Below are 16059 nucleotides of genomic sequence, written 5' to 3'. Positions count from 1 at the left end.
GTGTGTGTGTGTGTGTCGGAGGAGTTTAAAGTTTGGCATGTGCCGAGATGAAATCTTTATCAGAGCCAAAAGGCGACACTGCAGTTGCGAAAATAACTTTTACAGTCAACGGCGAATATATACATATATTATTGAAAACAGGTTCCCGTTTATGCTGAAACACTAATTTCTCTTGTTACCCAAACATGTTTCGGCACCCCTGTGCCATCCAGAGTGAGATCTGGTTATTGTAAGCTGTAGAAAGTGAACGTATTTTATGTTTTAATTGATCTAACACAGTGAGGCATAAAGAAAGTTTTTGTTCACTTTTCTCCTTACCGAAATTTTCACATTACACAGTTCTGCACGACTATCTGTATGGTGTCCTGCAATGATTGCTTGGCATCTGCAAACCAAACGCTGGAAATGTGAAATTTATCAGCAAGTTAACACATCTCTTGATTATTAAACGATTTGATTTTGGCGTATAAAAATATTTTGCTTACATATTTGTTATTAGTCAGGTTTTGTTGCGACATTCTTCTTTTGCGTTCTGAGGGCACTACACACACACACACACACACACACACACACACACACACACACACACACACTGTTGTATTTGCTAACACCATTGGCGTTCATTTGTTGTCGAGAGTATTTGGCGACGAATTTGACTTTTGTTTACACTATCTCTCTCTCTCTCTCTCTCTCTCTCTCCCTCCCTCTCCCTGTGTGTGTTCCTTTTATCTCTACTAATTTGCTGGTTTAATTTCTTGATCATATGAGACTTGCCACTATTTTCCTCAGGTATATGTTATTGTGTGTAGCTGCTTTGTGTGATGGTGTTTGCTTACGGATGTTCTGTTCAGTCTGTACAGTCAGAATCTGAAGCTTGTGCGCCACCGGGTGACTCGACAGTTTGTGAACGGCGATGCTTCGTGGCTGTCGGTTTCCCGAATATTGTGAAGCCATGTGTGGCGTTTCTCTTTCGGACGGCGAGATTCAGAAAATTTTGTGTGTTTTCTGATTCCGATCATAGCCTGGTGTGAATGTGTGGGTGTAAGTTGTTTGTTTCGCCGTGTAGCGGTTACACACGTGACCGCCTGCTGCGCCACAGGTGGGCCCTGGCGGCCGATGCTGACTGAGGGGAAGTTCCAGGTCCGTCTCGCAGCCGAGTACTGGAAGCTGGCGGGCGCGACTCTCTCTCGCGGCCCCACGGCTGGCTCACGAGCCTCACTCCAGCCACTCACCATCACGCCGTGTGGCGAATCCGTAGCCGGCGCATGCGCGGGGAACGCCTTCTCGCTCGCCACCGCCGCTTTATTCTGCACTGTTCCCTTAGCTGCAGCGTCACATTGAAACCTGAAACCTGGAAAAATAAGTTGGTGTCGATAGGGAAAGGAACCTCACACACTCAATCCAGCCAGTTCATTTTCGACATCAACATTTTAGGAGTCTTTCACATCGCTTGACACTTTATACAAACCTCTTCTGTGCACACTGGACATGTATCTCTTCCCTCTGTGTAGCCACCAGCGATTCGCTTCAGTGTAGCACTGTTGTCACAGGAAACATCTTTTGAAAGTTAGTTGTCGTAGTGCGTTTTGTTTTTGACATCCCCACTACTCGTTCCGTCGCAGACTCAGGTGACAAAAGTTACGAAATAATGACACGCTCATATACAGATGGCGACAGTGTGGCAAACTGTATAATTTATATCGACAGTCACGTCTACATTTGAATTAACGTAACAGCAAGTCTCTCATTAGAATCTCACCAGCAGTTGGAAGCAGTTACTCGATTTGTTGGCTAAAGTAGAGAATTTTATTTATTTTACTTTTCGTCATAGCGTGACCTCTACGAATCTGCCTGATGTGTGACTCATTCCGTGTGCAGTGTTGCCAAGTATGTGGTGTAACTCTTGCTACCAATGTGCGGTTGCAATTAAAGGCGGCAAGTATTTGCGAACTGCAGATACGCAGGTACACTCGGCGTGAGATCGGAACTGATGACACATTCTGACTGAACGACTTGTGTGCCAGTAATTTGAGTATGGTGCAGTTTATGCTGGTGTAACATAGCACCACACTTGCTGCCAGCATGTAGTTTCCAGTAATGGGGTAATGCAGTGGACTGGTTCAAACAACTAACGTTAATGCAGCTGCATGATGTGGTAGACAACCAACAATATTGCGCCATTCGTGTCTTTAAAAGAGTTTGATTGGTGAAGTTTTGAAATGCAGGCGGTCATGATAGATGTCGGCTGTGTTCTTGTAAGTTGCTTGCATATGTTGTACACCATGAGGAAGACAAGTGGTGTTTGTTAATACTGGAGTGTTTGAGTTGTTGTTTTGAGCTTTTGCAAAAACTGATCGTGTAGTATTTTACAGACTAAATCGTCAAAAGAAGGGCTCCTCACGTTAGTTTACAGGTATCTCTCGTCGTTGCAGTTGTCACAGGGTTACCAGAGTTGTCATACACAGCACAAAATGGTGTGTACAAATAAATGAACAAAGGATTCATTTTTGTGTTCTTTATTTGAAAGACCAACAGATATGATGTAACTGATTGTGCTTCCTGAATGCCGTACGTCAGCCTTGTCTCAGCATATCCACAAGCTCCTGCTTTCTGTTCTGCCTGGCGAGGTCCAGGGGGGTCCTGCCGTTGCCATCCTGGGCCCCCCTGTCCGCCCCCGCCAGCAGGAGCTCAGCCGCCGCCTCTGAGTGGCCCCACAGTGCCGCCCAGTGCAGCGGCGTCCGCCCCCACAGAGCCCTGGTGTTGGGGTCAGCAGAGGCGCCGACCAGCAGCCGCACCACACCAGCGTGGCCATTGTATGCAGCCCAGTGCAGGGGCGTCCACTGCTCACAGCTGTCCCTGGCGTCGACCTCCGCGCCGGCGCCGACGAGGCAGCTGGCTGCCGCCACGTGACCCCCGCGTGCTGCCACGTGCAGGGCGGTCCGCTTGATGCTAGACTCCCTCGCCCCCACGCCCGCCCCCGCCGCCAGCAACTCGCGCAGCTGCTCCGCCGCGCCCTGCCTGGCCGCCTGTATCAGCCTCCTCCCTCTCTCCTGTTGAGAGAGGCTCCTGCAAAAAACATCGACTCTCTCTCACTCTACTACACACACACACACACACACACACACACACACACACACACACACACACACACACACACACCGAATGAAAGAAATCGTCACAGACGCCAAACTGCGAGCAGCCCTCAATACACTTCCGCCCAGCCACGAGTTACAAATCTAGAAATCTTCCCTCTAGGATACAGATCAACCAGCGTATGACAGACGCATACCAGTATCCCATTATCGAAATCTGCTGCCGCTTCCCGTTAAAAATTGGTGCACTGCATCTCATTACCAGCTGTTTTAACTTTTTCTCCTAATTCACTCTGAGGAGTCACCTCCTGTGACCTCAGCATCCTGTTGGTAACCAATCTTTGAGCTTAAGAGAAACACACCTCTAACGGTTACTTGTGTGTGGAGCAATCCCTTCCGAGACTCGAGAAGAAAACACAGGCAAGTAATCAGATGTGTAAGTACAGAAATACAACTTCCTCGTCTGTTAACAAAACGTAGGTCGCCACACGGACAATATTAGTGAAAGCGAGAGCGGTGAATATTGGATCCATTGCTGGGTTTATGTATACTGTATACCAATGTTGTCTTCATCAAAATATTTTCCACTATACGTGAATACATTTATTCCAGTGTTTGTTCCGCTGTGTCAAACAATTCTGCAAGTTTTGTTATGATACCCTGTAGTTCTCTCAGCGGTGCACTTCAAATCTCATCTGTGTATGAAAAAGACAGCCCTTTACGGTTGGTCGTAATTTTTAGGAACAAAATTTCACATCGGGTGATCGTACAGCCAAGGGCGTCACCACAGTATCGTTTGTAGCCAAACACTCACGAACACGCAACGAATTCTAAGCAGATGCGTTATCGCAGTGCAGAAATCATCAACTGTTCCGCCACAAATCTATAGTCCGCGAGACGAGTGATTGGTAGTGACAGTTCCGGCGGGCAGACGGCGCTGTTGCCGAACGTGGCTCACAGCACGCGGCGCCCTGTCTGCTACACGCATTCTTTAGCAGCAGAAATAAAAGCGAGACAAAATACAAGTCGTATTGGTACGCGTGAATTTATTTAAAGTTGATGCTTGAAATATATTAACTCGAAAACTGATAAGAGCTATTTAGTACAAGTATCTAAGATGCTGAAACATAATAAAGTTATTTGTTAAACTTCACAACTGAAATGAAAACTATTTTCGCAAGTTGTTGAGCATTAGCAGTTTTGGTTTCCATTGTTAAGTATTAGCATTATTAATTTGTTCTACTACAAGTTACAAAATAATTGGTCAGTGTATTAAGAGTTATAATCTGAAGAAAGTACTCACAATATGATGATCCAGTTGTAGATCGATAGCAAACTCCCTCCTTACATTCCCTGAATACGTTGTAGTTACTGTAATGGAAAAACACCACTCACATCACTGTCAGAATCTGATTTGACATTGTCTTCCTCAGCACTACTCCAACTATCACTGCTCTCTCCCAGATGTATAATTAAATTTTCGATGCATTCTTCCACAACCCCTTCGGTTTTGGCCGCCTCTCTGATGGCACTTGCAGTGCTGTTTACAATTTTAGCCCACGTCTCGTTTGTCACTTTATTGATAGCTGCTGGAAGGAGAGTTTCCACTTCAGAGAACGTGAATTTTTTATTGTTAGCAGCAATGTAATTTTTTATCTGCGCCCACACTCCTTCAATTGCATTGAAGTGACAGTGGTATGGAGGAAGCCGAACGATTTCATGCCTGTGCCTTTTAGCAATCTCGTCAATTACGTATGTTGGAAATTGGGGTTTCTTTTGTGCCACAATTTCGAGCAGTTTCGCCTTCCTTAAATCGTCTCTGAAATGTACTTTTCGCCGGTTCAACCACTGAATGATATCGTCTTTTTTTTGTTGCCAAGGTTGGTGCCTTATCGTTAACAACGGAATGATAAGGCGCATTGTCCATAACAATCACTGATGGACTTGTCAGATTCGTCATAAGCGATGTCTCGAACCACTCTTGAAATACTACACTGTTCATTTCTTCATGGTAATCTCCTGTCTTTTTTGACCGAAACATTTTCAAGCAGTTTGGCACAAAACCTTTCGATGTTCCTGCATGTAAGACAATAATACGCCCTCCTTTGCCAACAGGCACTGCCATTATCCCCTCGGGCATTCCATCATTCCAGCCTCTACGTAAAGAATGGCTGGCATTGACCCAAGTTTCATCTAACCACTTTCGAATTCCACACCCATGATCCTACGCAGAAATCTGCACCGCCATGCAACTACATCTGTCCTTTCCATTAATATTTTGAGTCCGTTAAACAGTGAATAGCTGAAGCCTATGTCTTTCAACACTGTACGCAATGAAAATTTGCTCCCTTTAAAAAGATCGTCTTTCTGAAGCGACACCAGTAATTTAGATAGAGTGGGATGTTCCCTTCTCTTATAATAGCTGTATATATGACGACGAATAGCGTCTTTCTGAAAATCGTCCAAAGCTGTCACCTGCTTATTTCTCTGTCGCTTCTTTCCTGGTGTGTGCAGCTTTGTTGTGCCACTCTCGTCCCAATCTACACTATACTGTTCTTTCCCTATCTTTACAACAGTGTTCTTACTTATTTTCAATGCTGCTGCAGTTCTCTTCACAACCTGAACAACAGGAATTAAGGGCCCACCTTTGTCCTTTTCTTTCTCAAAGTAATGCCTCACAGAGCACACGAATTCACGGGCCTGGGTGTGTAGCACACTTTTCTTCCTCCGTTTCACTTCTTGTGTTGGGCTGGTGCTACCCGCCGCACTAGACATTGTTTACAACGAAACATAAACAAAGAAACACTAGAAATAACAAAAACGAAATAAACTGCGAATTCAACTTCAGACAAACGACGAACGACCGCACCGCCTGCACGCGAGAGACACTGGTGAGTTTCATGAGCGAGCGCGACTGGGTTTCAGGGCGGCAACGTGGCCGTTGCTACCCGCTCAGTCTCTGGCTGCCTGCCTGCGGTCGCTAGGCAACGGAAAGACGCTACCGAGCTGTCAGTACCAAAGACTCGTCTCCCAGACTATAGAGGTTTTTCTTTTTTCGGATTGCGTCATGCCGCTGGCGTTGAGCTTGTAGGTTTTACTGCTTGCTGACCGTTTCACTGTGTGACAGGAATTTGTGCTGCACCAAACCGTTGACATCGAAGAAATATTTACACCAGTCGTAAACACTTCCCGTATTGATAGTAGATTCGCGAAAAGCAAAATGTAATGTCTCTAAAGGTTGATGAATTTGACTCCGTTCGCACAGCCAAATTTAATACAAACGCGATAATCCGATTTTACATTAAACAAATAATCGCCAATTCTACTAACACACCAATAACTTTTCCAAGATGTGACAACAGACAAAATATCCCATTTTCCTGATGTACACATACTTTTCCCGCACGTTTACCATCACAACGACAAAAAAGTCGTGCGAATCTCAGTTATAAAAAAAGCAAAATGGCGAGTTCGCCGTTACTTTTGAGCACTACTCGTGTAGCAAGAATTGTTGCGTTTAAGCGGACTGCATCAAAGGAAAGGCTTAAATTCTCCAGTACAGCTGCACTATGTGTTGTTTAAAAACCGTATCGGACGGAATGTATGCGCCAATTGTGGATGAAGTTGCAGACGAACACGCATTCAGACAAACAGGAATCCGCTTTTATATTTCTGAGAGATACGGGAACGCTGACATTTGATTCCCGTTCCCGCGTTAGTGCAATTTACTCCATAATGTCGTGTTTTTGTGGACAGGGCAGTCGCTGAGCTGGGAGTGAGCGGCGCCAGGCTGTGTGGCCAGACTGGGTCGCCGGGACAGCACTGTGGAGCGGAGAGGGCGCACGACTTGACGGACACACTGTACCGCGTCCAGGGCAGAGGGCGGCCAGGGCAGGCGACCCTCACAAGCGACGCCCCCTACCGCCTGTCGGCGACTGTCGAACACATTTCAGTATGTGCTCCAAGTATTTAAATAAAGTGTATTCCGTCTACGTACAATTGCGACTAGTTTCTAATTTCGACTTGAGACCAGGTGTTTCACCGTCAGGAAGCAAACGCGTGCCTTCAAAGAGAGACCAGGTCGAATGTTAGACTGAGCCGACAGCCGTGTCTGCACACGCAGGCGGCTGCGGCGTGGCGCACGCGAGCTGCAGGAAGGGCCTAGCGTCGGCCGGGCTGCCCCCTGTACTCGGCTGACTCGCCTGCAAGGGCTGCCGCCGTCTTCTCTAATGGCCGCACGGCCGCAATTGACAGACATCGGCTGCGGAACGGCAGTCGGCGCTACATCAGGGTATTTTTAATAATGTGGCATCCAATAGATCGACATTTACTAAAATGTTGATACCGACTCTCGACATCTTGAAAAAAATGTGTGTCGGTGGACAAAATATCCAGACACTCCTGCGTATAAAAATAGCAGCTGCACATTATAAATATACTGCTGGTTGTAGAGTTGTAGAACTATCGACTTATCATTACATGTTCTGTACATCAACAACCTAACAGGGCGTGTACATGGACAAGGAAAAAAATTCACGCATTTTTCCTCGGCTTCTCGGTTAAAAATAGACTTTCTCCCGGGTCAAAATACACTTTTTCCGTGTTAAGCGACAATATACTCTTCCTCCCCACTGTAAAACTCATCACTTCTTTGATTGTTGTACCGACGTAGAATTCCCAGCACTTTAGGAAACTAAATTCAGCGCGGAAAGAAAAAAAAACGTTTTGCAAGACCTTTGATGTCGTGCATATGTTCCTATTATGGAGGTATACATTCGGATTCCCTCAAACACCGCATGTTACTTTTCGATGCATTGAAATCGAGATTGCGAAGAGCTTTTGTAAGCCAGCCATAGCTCATGTCACGTGATCTCGGCAGGTATTGACAGCACAGGACACGCGATATAGTCAGCCAATAGCAACATCACTCTTAAGTAGCGCCAAGACACAAATAATAAAAGCTCATGGTTTAAATTAATAAACACAGCGTTCACATACAATATTGGTCTCAAAGATTAATAAGCTGAAAGAGAAGCTAAGGCTGCACATACAATATTGATGATCTGTGCGCGTTTTACACTTTAATACACGTCACACTAACGTGATTGTAAAACTTTTAGTAACGACCCAAATGTCTCATCTTCTGGACTCTAAATTCCTCTAAATAGCTCGTCACCGAAGAGTTGATTTTTAAATGAGAGTCAAACGCTCTGTGATTCAATAAATTCATTGTACGTTCTCGCACATAGTTCATCTTGCGTAAAAGGAAATTTACGCTGTACGTTTTTGAAACCACCATTCTCAATATTTTCCCGCGACCTGTTAGAAATATAAGGTTCGTTTCAGCAGCTGACAGAGAGCGCCAGGTGGAAGGAGTCAGCGCGCTTGCGCAGCTACGATGACGCAGGAGGCCCTCATGTTCCTACGTGTGGAACTAAGGATCTTACATTATGTCACGAAAGAAACAAGACATCACATCTTAAGTGTGCCTTTCAGCATTTCATAGTCCTCGTAATTCGGCACATTGTTGTATCTATCTGCTGAAAGAATCTTACACTCGCATACGAGCTCTAGGTATGTTTTATATCAATTTATTGTATTTACGTGCTAGCATTTGTAATTTTGTACAAATGTCGTCCTTAGTAGCCAAGTCTTATAACCCACTGGCGAGATTATAGGATTAGATGAACAGAATGCTCTCTGGTTCGAGGCCAACAATGTATGTGATGTATGTTATGTTCTCGAGTATGCAAATTCTAGACACGCCTTGAAAGATAATGTTAGAGAAAAAGATACCTCACAGTAAAAAAAAATTGTAGTGTAGCTGTAAGCGGCAAATTTTGTCAATGAAACCGGACTACATGTTAGTGCTAAACTCAACAATGCCTCTCACTGTTAAATTTAGTGATTGGGTGTTTGACGAAGTCTTGCTTTCCATTAGGGCGGGCGCCCAAGGGAGGACTTTTGTCGTGCAACTGTCTCGCCTTTTGCACAGTCTGTACAATCATATGTAAGAGCGCACACACACACAGCGACTCCCCAGAGACAACTTTTCAGTTGCTCCGGCCGCCGACAGAAGGGCGAACCAACAAATTGGTATTCAGCATCGACCCATGCCATCAATACCACAGGAGAGATTTTTTTATAATTAAAAAAAATCTGAGCCAGAACTTTGAAGTTGTATTATTCGAATACGTTTTCCACCTGTATCTTGTTGCAGAAATGGTTTTTTTATAGAACTGTTCAGCCAACAACTCTTCCTCACATTTCTCTGGCATAACCACACATAGCAAAACATTTCATATTTCAGTGGATGTTGCTTTCACTATTTTGCAGACTGTGCTAGCACAAATAAAGTACTTGTATGGAAGATCATTTAAACTTGATCCAGTCGCTGCATACCTGAAAAGTTATGTAACTGAATAATAGTTTTCATTTATATTTCACGAAAATAAATTAACATCTACAACAATGTCAAACATTTCAATTTATTGTCTGTTTCCTAGGAACACTGGTACAACAAAGACGGAAAAATCGAAGGACATGCTCTGCAAGAGAATTGTATGAGCAAAAATTTGCCAAGTCGGGACAAGCAGCCACGGTAAGCGTGAAAGTACAAATCAACTTGTTTCTTCTACCAACCGTAGAACTACGTGATGCAAGTGGAAATGCTGACACAGTAATAAGCAATGAGGAACCTGAGGAAACAGAACCTTCAAAGACCACGAACCTTCAAAGGCCACCCATTGTTCTATCTCCACATACCTTCTACAATCCAAAGAAGAAGTTAGGAAGAAACTTTACTCGATATACTTCAAGAGAAGAAAGAAACTGCTTCATCAATGGAAGACCCTGCAACACAATTTGCATTGTCTCTTGTAGCTACGCTGAAACCAATACCCACACACCAAATGATTGATGCACAAATTGAGGTTCTTCAGGTAATGAGACTTTTACAGATCACGTGTGTACCAAATGACACATGTGACGGTTTCAGTCGTGGCGTTCGGTGTTCTAGCTTCTTCACCCCTGCATGTGTGTTTACTGGAACATCTACGTCTGACAATTAACCTACTGCCGGAAACAGCTCCTAAACCATCCTTACTACTCCTCATGATTGAGACAGTGTAAACTCATACCCGACAAATTTTTCTGGGCCTCCACATGGATCAGAAACTATGTACGATGTCACTACATGCAACAGTGTTTATACCTGCATTCATTTTCTGCCATTTCCATCAGTTGCTTTGGACATCTTTTATACAAAATGTAATGATTCCTGTTACTAACTGGATTGCTGGAATTAATAAATATCAAGCTAAATAAAAATGTGTAATTTCATGCAACCTACCGTAACGTAACACTGAGCCTCTCTTCGGGTGGAATCACCTGTCGCATTTGTATTTCGGTAGGAGGCGCGCATTTGTATTTCGGTAGGCGATGGCAGGCCCCAGAACTGCGACTAGCTCGTCACGTGACGTTACACTCGTGCGGAACTGAAGGATTTCTCTGGGTAACATCTTAGCTGTTGAAATATTAAAGTGACTTTCCCTTCATTTAGTCTTTCAGACTTAAGTTGGCGAATCCAGTAATTCCTTTCCCGTTTTGTCCTTTGTCGAATGATAACAGCACAAACCACTGCAGTCTCAAAACAATCCCTGTCAGGAAACAGTTGCTCATCTCGTGCGAGCTCTCGAAAGCAGAAGCAACAATAAAGCAACAAAGACGAAATGGTTGCGTGACAGTAAGTCTTCCGTGTACGTCTGCCCTTAGAAAACACGGTTTGGTGAAGAGCACGTTCAAAATTTACATCAATTACTACCTCATCTTGTCCCTAAAAATGAAAATTTGAAACATGTTCCTACTCTCGAAATTATTTGACGATTACTGCGATTACACTTACCGTGTCATCAGAGTGTAGAGAAGAAATTTGCAAAAGCATCACAGTCAGACACCCAAATAGAGAAGAAATGCCGAGGCTCGAGTACAATCCAAATTCGATAAATCTGAACCAAAGAATGAAGGAAAACTTGAGCACCGACTACCACGTGAACTATTTCAATATCGATGATGATGACTACACCCGAGACGAACTGGTTAACGATATCAAATATCTCCGTGAGGCTAAGTTGTTAGCATAATTTTTTAATGGGTCCAGATCTGTTAAAATTGTTGAAAAAATTTCAGAACCTTCGGTGCCACCTGAAGGAAACCCTGGAGGGATTTTTTCTCATCTTCCACCTTCCAGCGTTTTCTCTCTCTCTCTCTCTCTCTCTCTCTCGATAATCCGCGACGTGATGGGAGCTGCTCCTTCTTGCATCTATCGCCCGTCTTTAACTGAGGCGGCAGAACACAGGAACAGTGGCGACTCGCCAGCCTGAGGCAGACCAGGGAGCGAGGTCAAGCATTTGCAACTTGTACATACGGTTGGTGCGGCAATGAAGCACTTTCTGAAAGCACCTACAGTCACCTTATTTCTCGCACGAAATGTAAGGTTTTTGCCAGATAGGTGCAACTCGTCTGAAGAGACCAAACGCAAACTTCAGTTCTCTCTAATTTTCAGCTGGCATGACCGTCCCATCTGTATTTCCGTAACGAGTAAAGCAAAACACGTACTGCAGTAATCTACACGGCGGAAACCTCGGCGACATCTGTTGACGGAAGAGAGCAGCTGCTGACAACGCCGCCACATCCTGCTTCTCTTAGTGTGCCACAGATTACAATAGGGAATGCTTCGCAGCGGTTCGTGCGCACAAACAGTGTTACGAAAACTGAATTAGCAGAAACACGGATTAAAAAAATATATATTGTGTAAGAAAATTCTCAACAATACTATTAAACATGGAAGGAGCAACACTTGGTAACCATTTGGTAGAGTATTACAGTGGTTTTAGAAAGTGCAGATTTTGCTCAGAACACATTTTCAACCTACAGTCCGTAATTCATCACAGATTTACAAAGTCCAAAGATATAGTTGTAACATTTCTATATTTTAAAAATGCATTTGACTCGGTTGATAGGGAAACACTTGATAAAGTGAACAGAGAATTTTTTTTTTTTTTTTTTTTTTTTGGATTTGGGGCGCAAAACTGCTATGGTCATTAGCGCCCGGTCCGTGACTTAGGAAACAATAAAAAGCCGGAAATGGAAACCAGCAGCAATGGGAACGAAAGTCATAAAATTTGAGAAACTAAAAGCAGAAGGAAGGCTTAAAAATCCACTACAGAAAGGGGTTGGTTGTCCCCAAAAAAAGCTTCAAATGACTGACGTCATTTCACTGGCGCTAATAAACTGGAGAACGCGGTCGGCTGAGCGCGTGTCGTCTGCTAAAATCGACGATATATCAGGCGTTAGCTGTAGACGGGAGCGTAACGGATTAAAATAGGGGCATTCAATTAAAAGGTGTCTTACCGTCCACAGCTGAGAGCAGTGGGGACAGAGTGGGGGAGGATCGCTGCTTAAAAGATGTCGATGGCTAAAAAGACAGTGCCCTATCCGAAGTCTAGTTAAAATTATCTCCTCCCGACGACGCGTTCGGCAGGAAGAGGTCCAAGCACAAGGAAGAGCTTTCACGTCCCGCAATTTATTATGGGGAAGTGTCGACCAATGCGCGTGCCATAAATGAACAACTCTGCGACATAAAACGCTCCGTAGATCGGTGAAGGGAATCGACTGAATAGCTGGCCGAGGAAGAGAGACTGCAGCCTTGGCCACTATATCGGCCGCCTCATTCCCACAGATACCAGCGTGTCCCGGGAGCCAGAGGAACGCCACCGAGACGCCCCCCCAGGTGGAGCAAGCGCAGACAGTCCTGAATCCGGTGGACCAGAGGGTGCACAGGGTAAAGAGCTTGGAGACTGAGGAGAGAGCTGAGAGAATCTGAGCAGATTACGTACTGTATTCGCTGATGGCGGCGGATGTAGTGGACAGCCTGGAGAACAGCGTAAAGCTCCGCAGTATAAACCGAACACTGGTCGGGAAGCCGAAAGTGATTTGGGGTGTCGCCAACAATATAGGCACTCCCTACATCTAACGATGTTTTCGAGCCGTCGGTGTAAATAAATGTGGCGTCCGTCATTTGTGCACATAGAGCAGCAAATACCCGACGATAAACAAGTGAAGGGGTACCATCCTTGGGAAATCGACAAAGGTCTCTGAGCAGGCAGATCCGGGGACGGAGCCATGGTAGTGCTGTACCCCAAGTTGTCAAGAAGTTTTTAGGAAAGCGGAAGGAAAGAATGGAGCAGTTGACGGAAGTGGACTCCCGGTGGTAGTATGGAGGAGGGGCGGCCTGCATACCCTACATCAAAGGAGGCGTCGAAAAAAATGTCATGGGCTGGATTAGCAGGCATAGAAGACAGATGGCTAGCATAACGACTCAGAAGGACTGCTCGCCGATTGGACAGCAGAGGTTCAGCAGTCTCAGCATAAAGGCTTTCCACAGGGCTGGTGTAAAAGGCTCCAGACACTAAACGTAATCCACGGTGGTGGATAGAGTCGAGACGCCGAAGAATAGACGGCCGAGCAGAGGAGTAGACTATGCTTCCATAGTCCAATTTCGAGTGCACTAAGGCGCGATAGAGGCGGAGAAGGACCACTCGGTCCGCTCACCAGGAGGTAACATTCAGGACACGGAGGGTGTTGAGGGATCGCAGACAGCGAGCCGAAAGATAGGAAACGTGGGAGGACCAGCACAGTTTTCTGTCAAACATAAGACCCAAGAATTTAGCGACATCTGAAAACGGAAGGTTGACAGGTCCTAGATGTAAGGAGGGTGGAAGAAACTCCTTTCGTCGCCAAAAATTAACACAAACGGTCTTACTGGGAGAAAAACGGAAGCCGGTTTCGATGCTCCAAGAGTGGAAGAGATCGAGACATCCTTGAAGACGTTCAAGAAGGCTTGTCCGTTGAGAGCTGTAGTAGATCGCAATATCGTCCACAAAGAGTGAGCCCGAGACATCAGGAAGGAGACAATCCATAATTGGATTTATGGCGATGGCAAACAGTACAACACTCAGCACGGAGCCCTGGGGTACCCCGTTTCCTTGGGAGAAGGTACGGGAGAGAGTAGTGTACACCCGCACCCTAAATGTGCGCCCTGCCATAAATTCGCGAAGAGAAAGGGGCAGCCGGCCTCGAAAGCCCCAAGACAACAGTGTGCGGAGTATGCCTGTCCTCCCAACAGGTATCGTATGCTCTCTCCAGATCAAAAAATATTGCTACCGTTTGGCGTTTCCGGAGAAAATTGTTCATGATGTAAGTGGAGAGAGCAACAAGATGGTCAACTGCAGAACGATGCTTTCGGAATCCGCATTGGGCGGGTGTTAAAAGACTGCGGGATTCCAGCCACCAAGCTAAACGGTAATTCACCATACGCTCCAAAACCTTACAGACACTACTCGAGAGAGAAATGGGGCGATAGCTAGAGGGGAGATGTTTGTCCTTTCCAGGTTTCGGAACGGGAACGACGATAGCTTCCCGCCATCGTCTGGGAAAAGTACTGTCCGTCCAACTTCGATTATAAAGGTGAAGGAGGTAACGCAGACTGGTTGGTTGGTGTGGTCTTCAGTCCTGAGACTGGTTTGATGCAGCTCTCCATGATACTCTATCCTGTGCAAGCTTCTTCATCTCCCAGTACCTACTGCAACCTACATCCTTCTGAATCTGCTTAGTGTATTCATCTCTTGGTTTCCCGCTACGATTTTTACCCTCCACGCTGCCCTCCAATACTAAATTGGTGATCCCTTGATGCCTCAGAACATGTCCAACCAACCGATCCCTTCTTCTGGTCAAGTTGTGCCACAAACTCCTCTTCTCCCCAATCCTATTCAGTACCTCCTCATTAGTTATGTGATCTACCCATCTAATCTTCAGCATTCTTCTGTAGCACCACATTTCGAAAGCTTCTATTCTCTTCTTGTCCAAACTATTTACCGTCCATGTTTCACTTCCATACATGGCTACACTCCATACAAATACTTTCAGAAAAGACTTCCTGACACTTAAATCTATACTCGATGTTAACAAATTTCTCTTCTTCAGAAACGCTTTCCTTGCCATTGCCAGTCTACATTTTATATCCTCTCTACCTCGACCATCATCAGTTATTTTGCTCCCCAAATAGCAAAACTCCTTTACTACTTTAAGTGTCTCATTTCCTAATCTAATACCCTCAACATCACCCGACTTAATTCGGCTACATTCCATTATCCTCGTTTTGCTTTTGTTGATGTTCATCTTATATCCTCCCTTCAAGACACCATCCATTCGGTTTAACTGCTCTTCCAAGTCCTTTGCTGTGCCTGACAGAAGTACGTCATCGGCGAACCTCAAAGTTTTTATTTCTTCTCCATGGATTTTAATACCTACTCCGAATTTTTCTTTTGTTTCCTCTACTGCTTGCTCAATATACAGATTGAATAACATCGGGGAGAGTCTACAACCCTGTCTTACTCCCTTCCTAACCACTGCTTCCCTTTCATGTCCCTCGGCTCTTATAACTGCCATCTGGTTTCTGTACAAATTGTAAATAGCCTTTCGCTCCCTGTATTTTACCCCTGCCACCTTTAGAATTTGAAAGAGAGTATTCCAGTCAACATTGTCAAAAGCTTTCTCTAAGTCTACAAATGCTAGAAACGTAGGTTTGCCTTTCCTTAATCTTTCTTCTAAGATAAGTCGTAAGGTCAGTATTGCCTCACGTGTTCCAACATTTCTACGGAATCCAAACTGATCTTCCCCGAGGTCGGCTTCTACTAGTTTTTCCATTCGTCTGTAAAGAATTCGTGTTAGTATTTTGCAGCTGTGGCTTATTAAACTGATAGTTCGGTAATTTTCACGTTTGTCAACACCTGCTTACTTTGGGATTGGAATTATTATATTCTTCTAGAAGTCTGAGGGTATTTCGCCTGTTTCATACATCGCAGACTATGGGTTGATAAATGCAGCAACATTTGGACATGGATACCAT

The 16059-nt window shown here is 44.9% G+C and overlaps 1 protein-coding gene across 1 annotated transcript in view; it reads right to left on the bottom strand.

The window, feature by feature from the left end:
- Nucleotides 1–2573: 2573 nt before the first annotated feature.
- LOC126427153 (poly [ADP-ribose] polymerase tankyrase-1-like) overlaps nucleotides 2574–16059 on the bottom strand; it is a 66382-nt gene continuing 52896 nt past the window's right edge. The window contains exon 4 of the mRNA XM_050089378.1: nucleotides 2574–3066. Within this exon, the coding sequence (XP_049945335.1) occupies nucleotides 2574–3066 (493 nt within the window). The remainder of the gene's footprint in view (nucleotides 3067–16059) is intronic.

Source organism: Schistocerca serialis, chromosome 11, assembly GCF_023864345.2.
Source record: "Schistocerca serialis cubense isolate TAMUIC-IGC-003099 chromosome 11, iqSchSeri2.2, whole genome shotgun sequence".
NCBI classification, from domain to species: domain Eukaryota; kingdom Metazoa; phylum Arthropoda; class Insecta; order Orthoptera; family Acrididae; genus Schistocerca; species Schistocerca serialis.
This window is presented reverse-complemented; position numbering and strand designations above follow the sequence as displayed.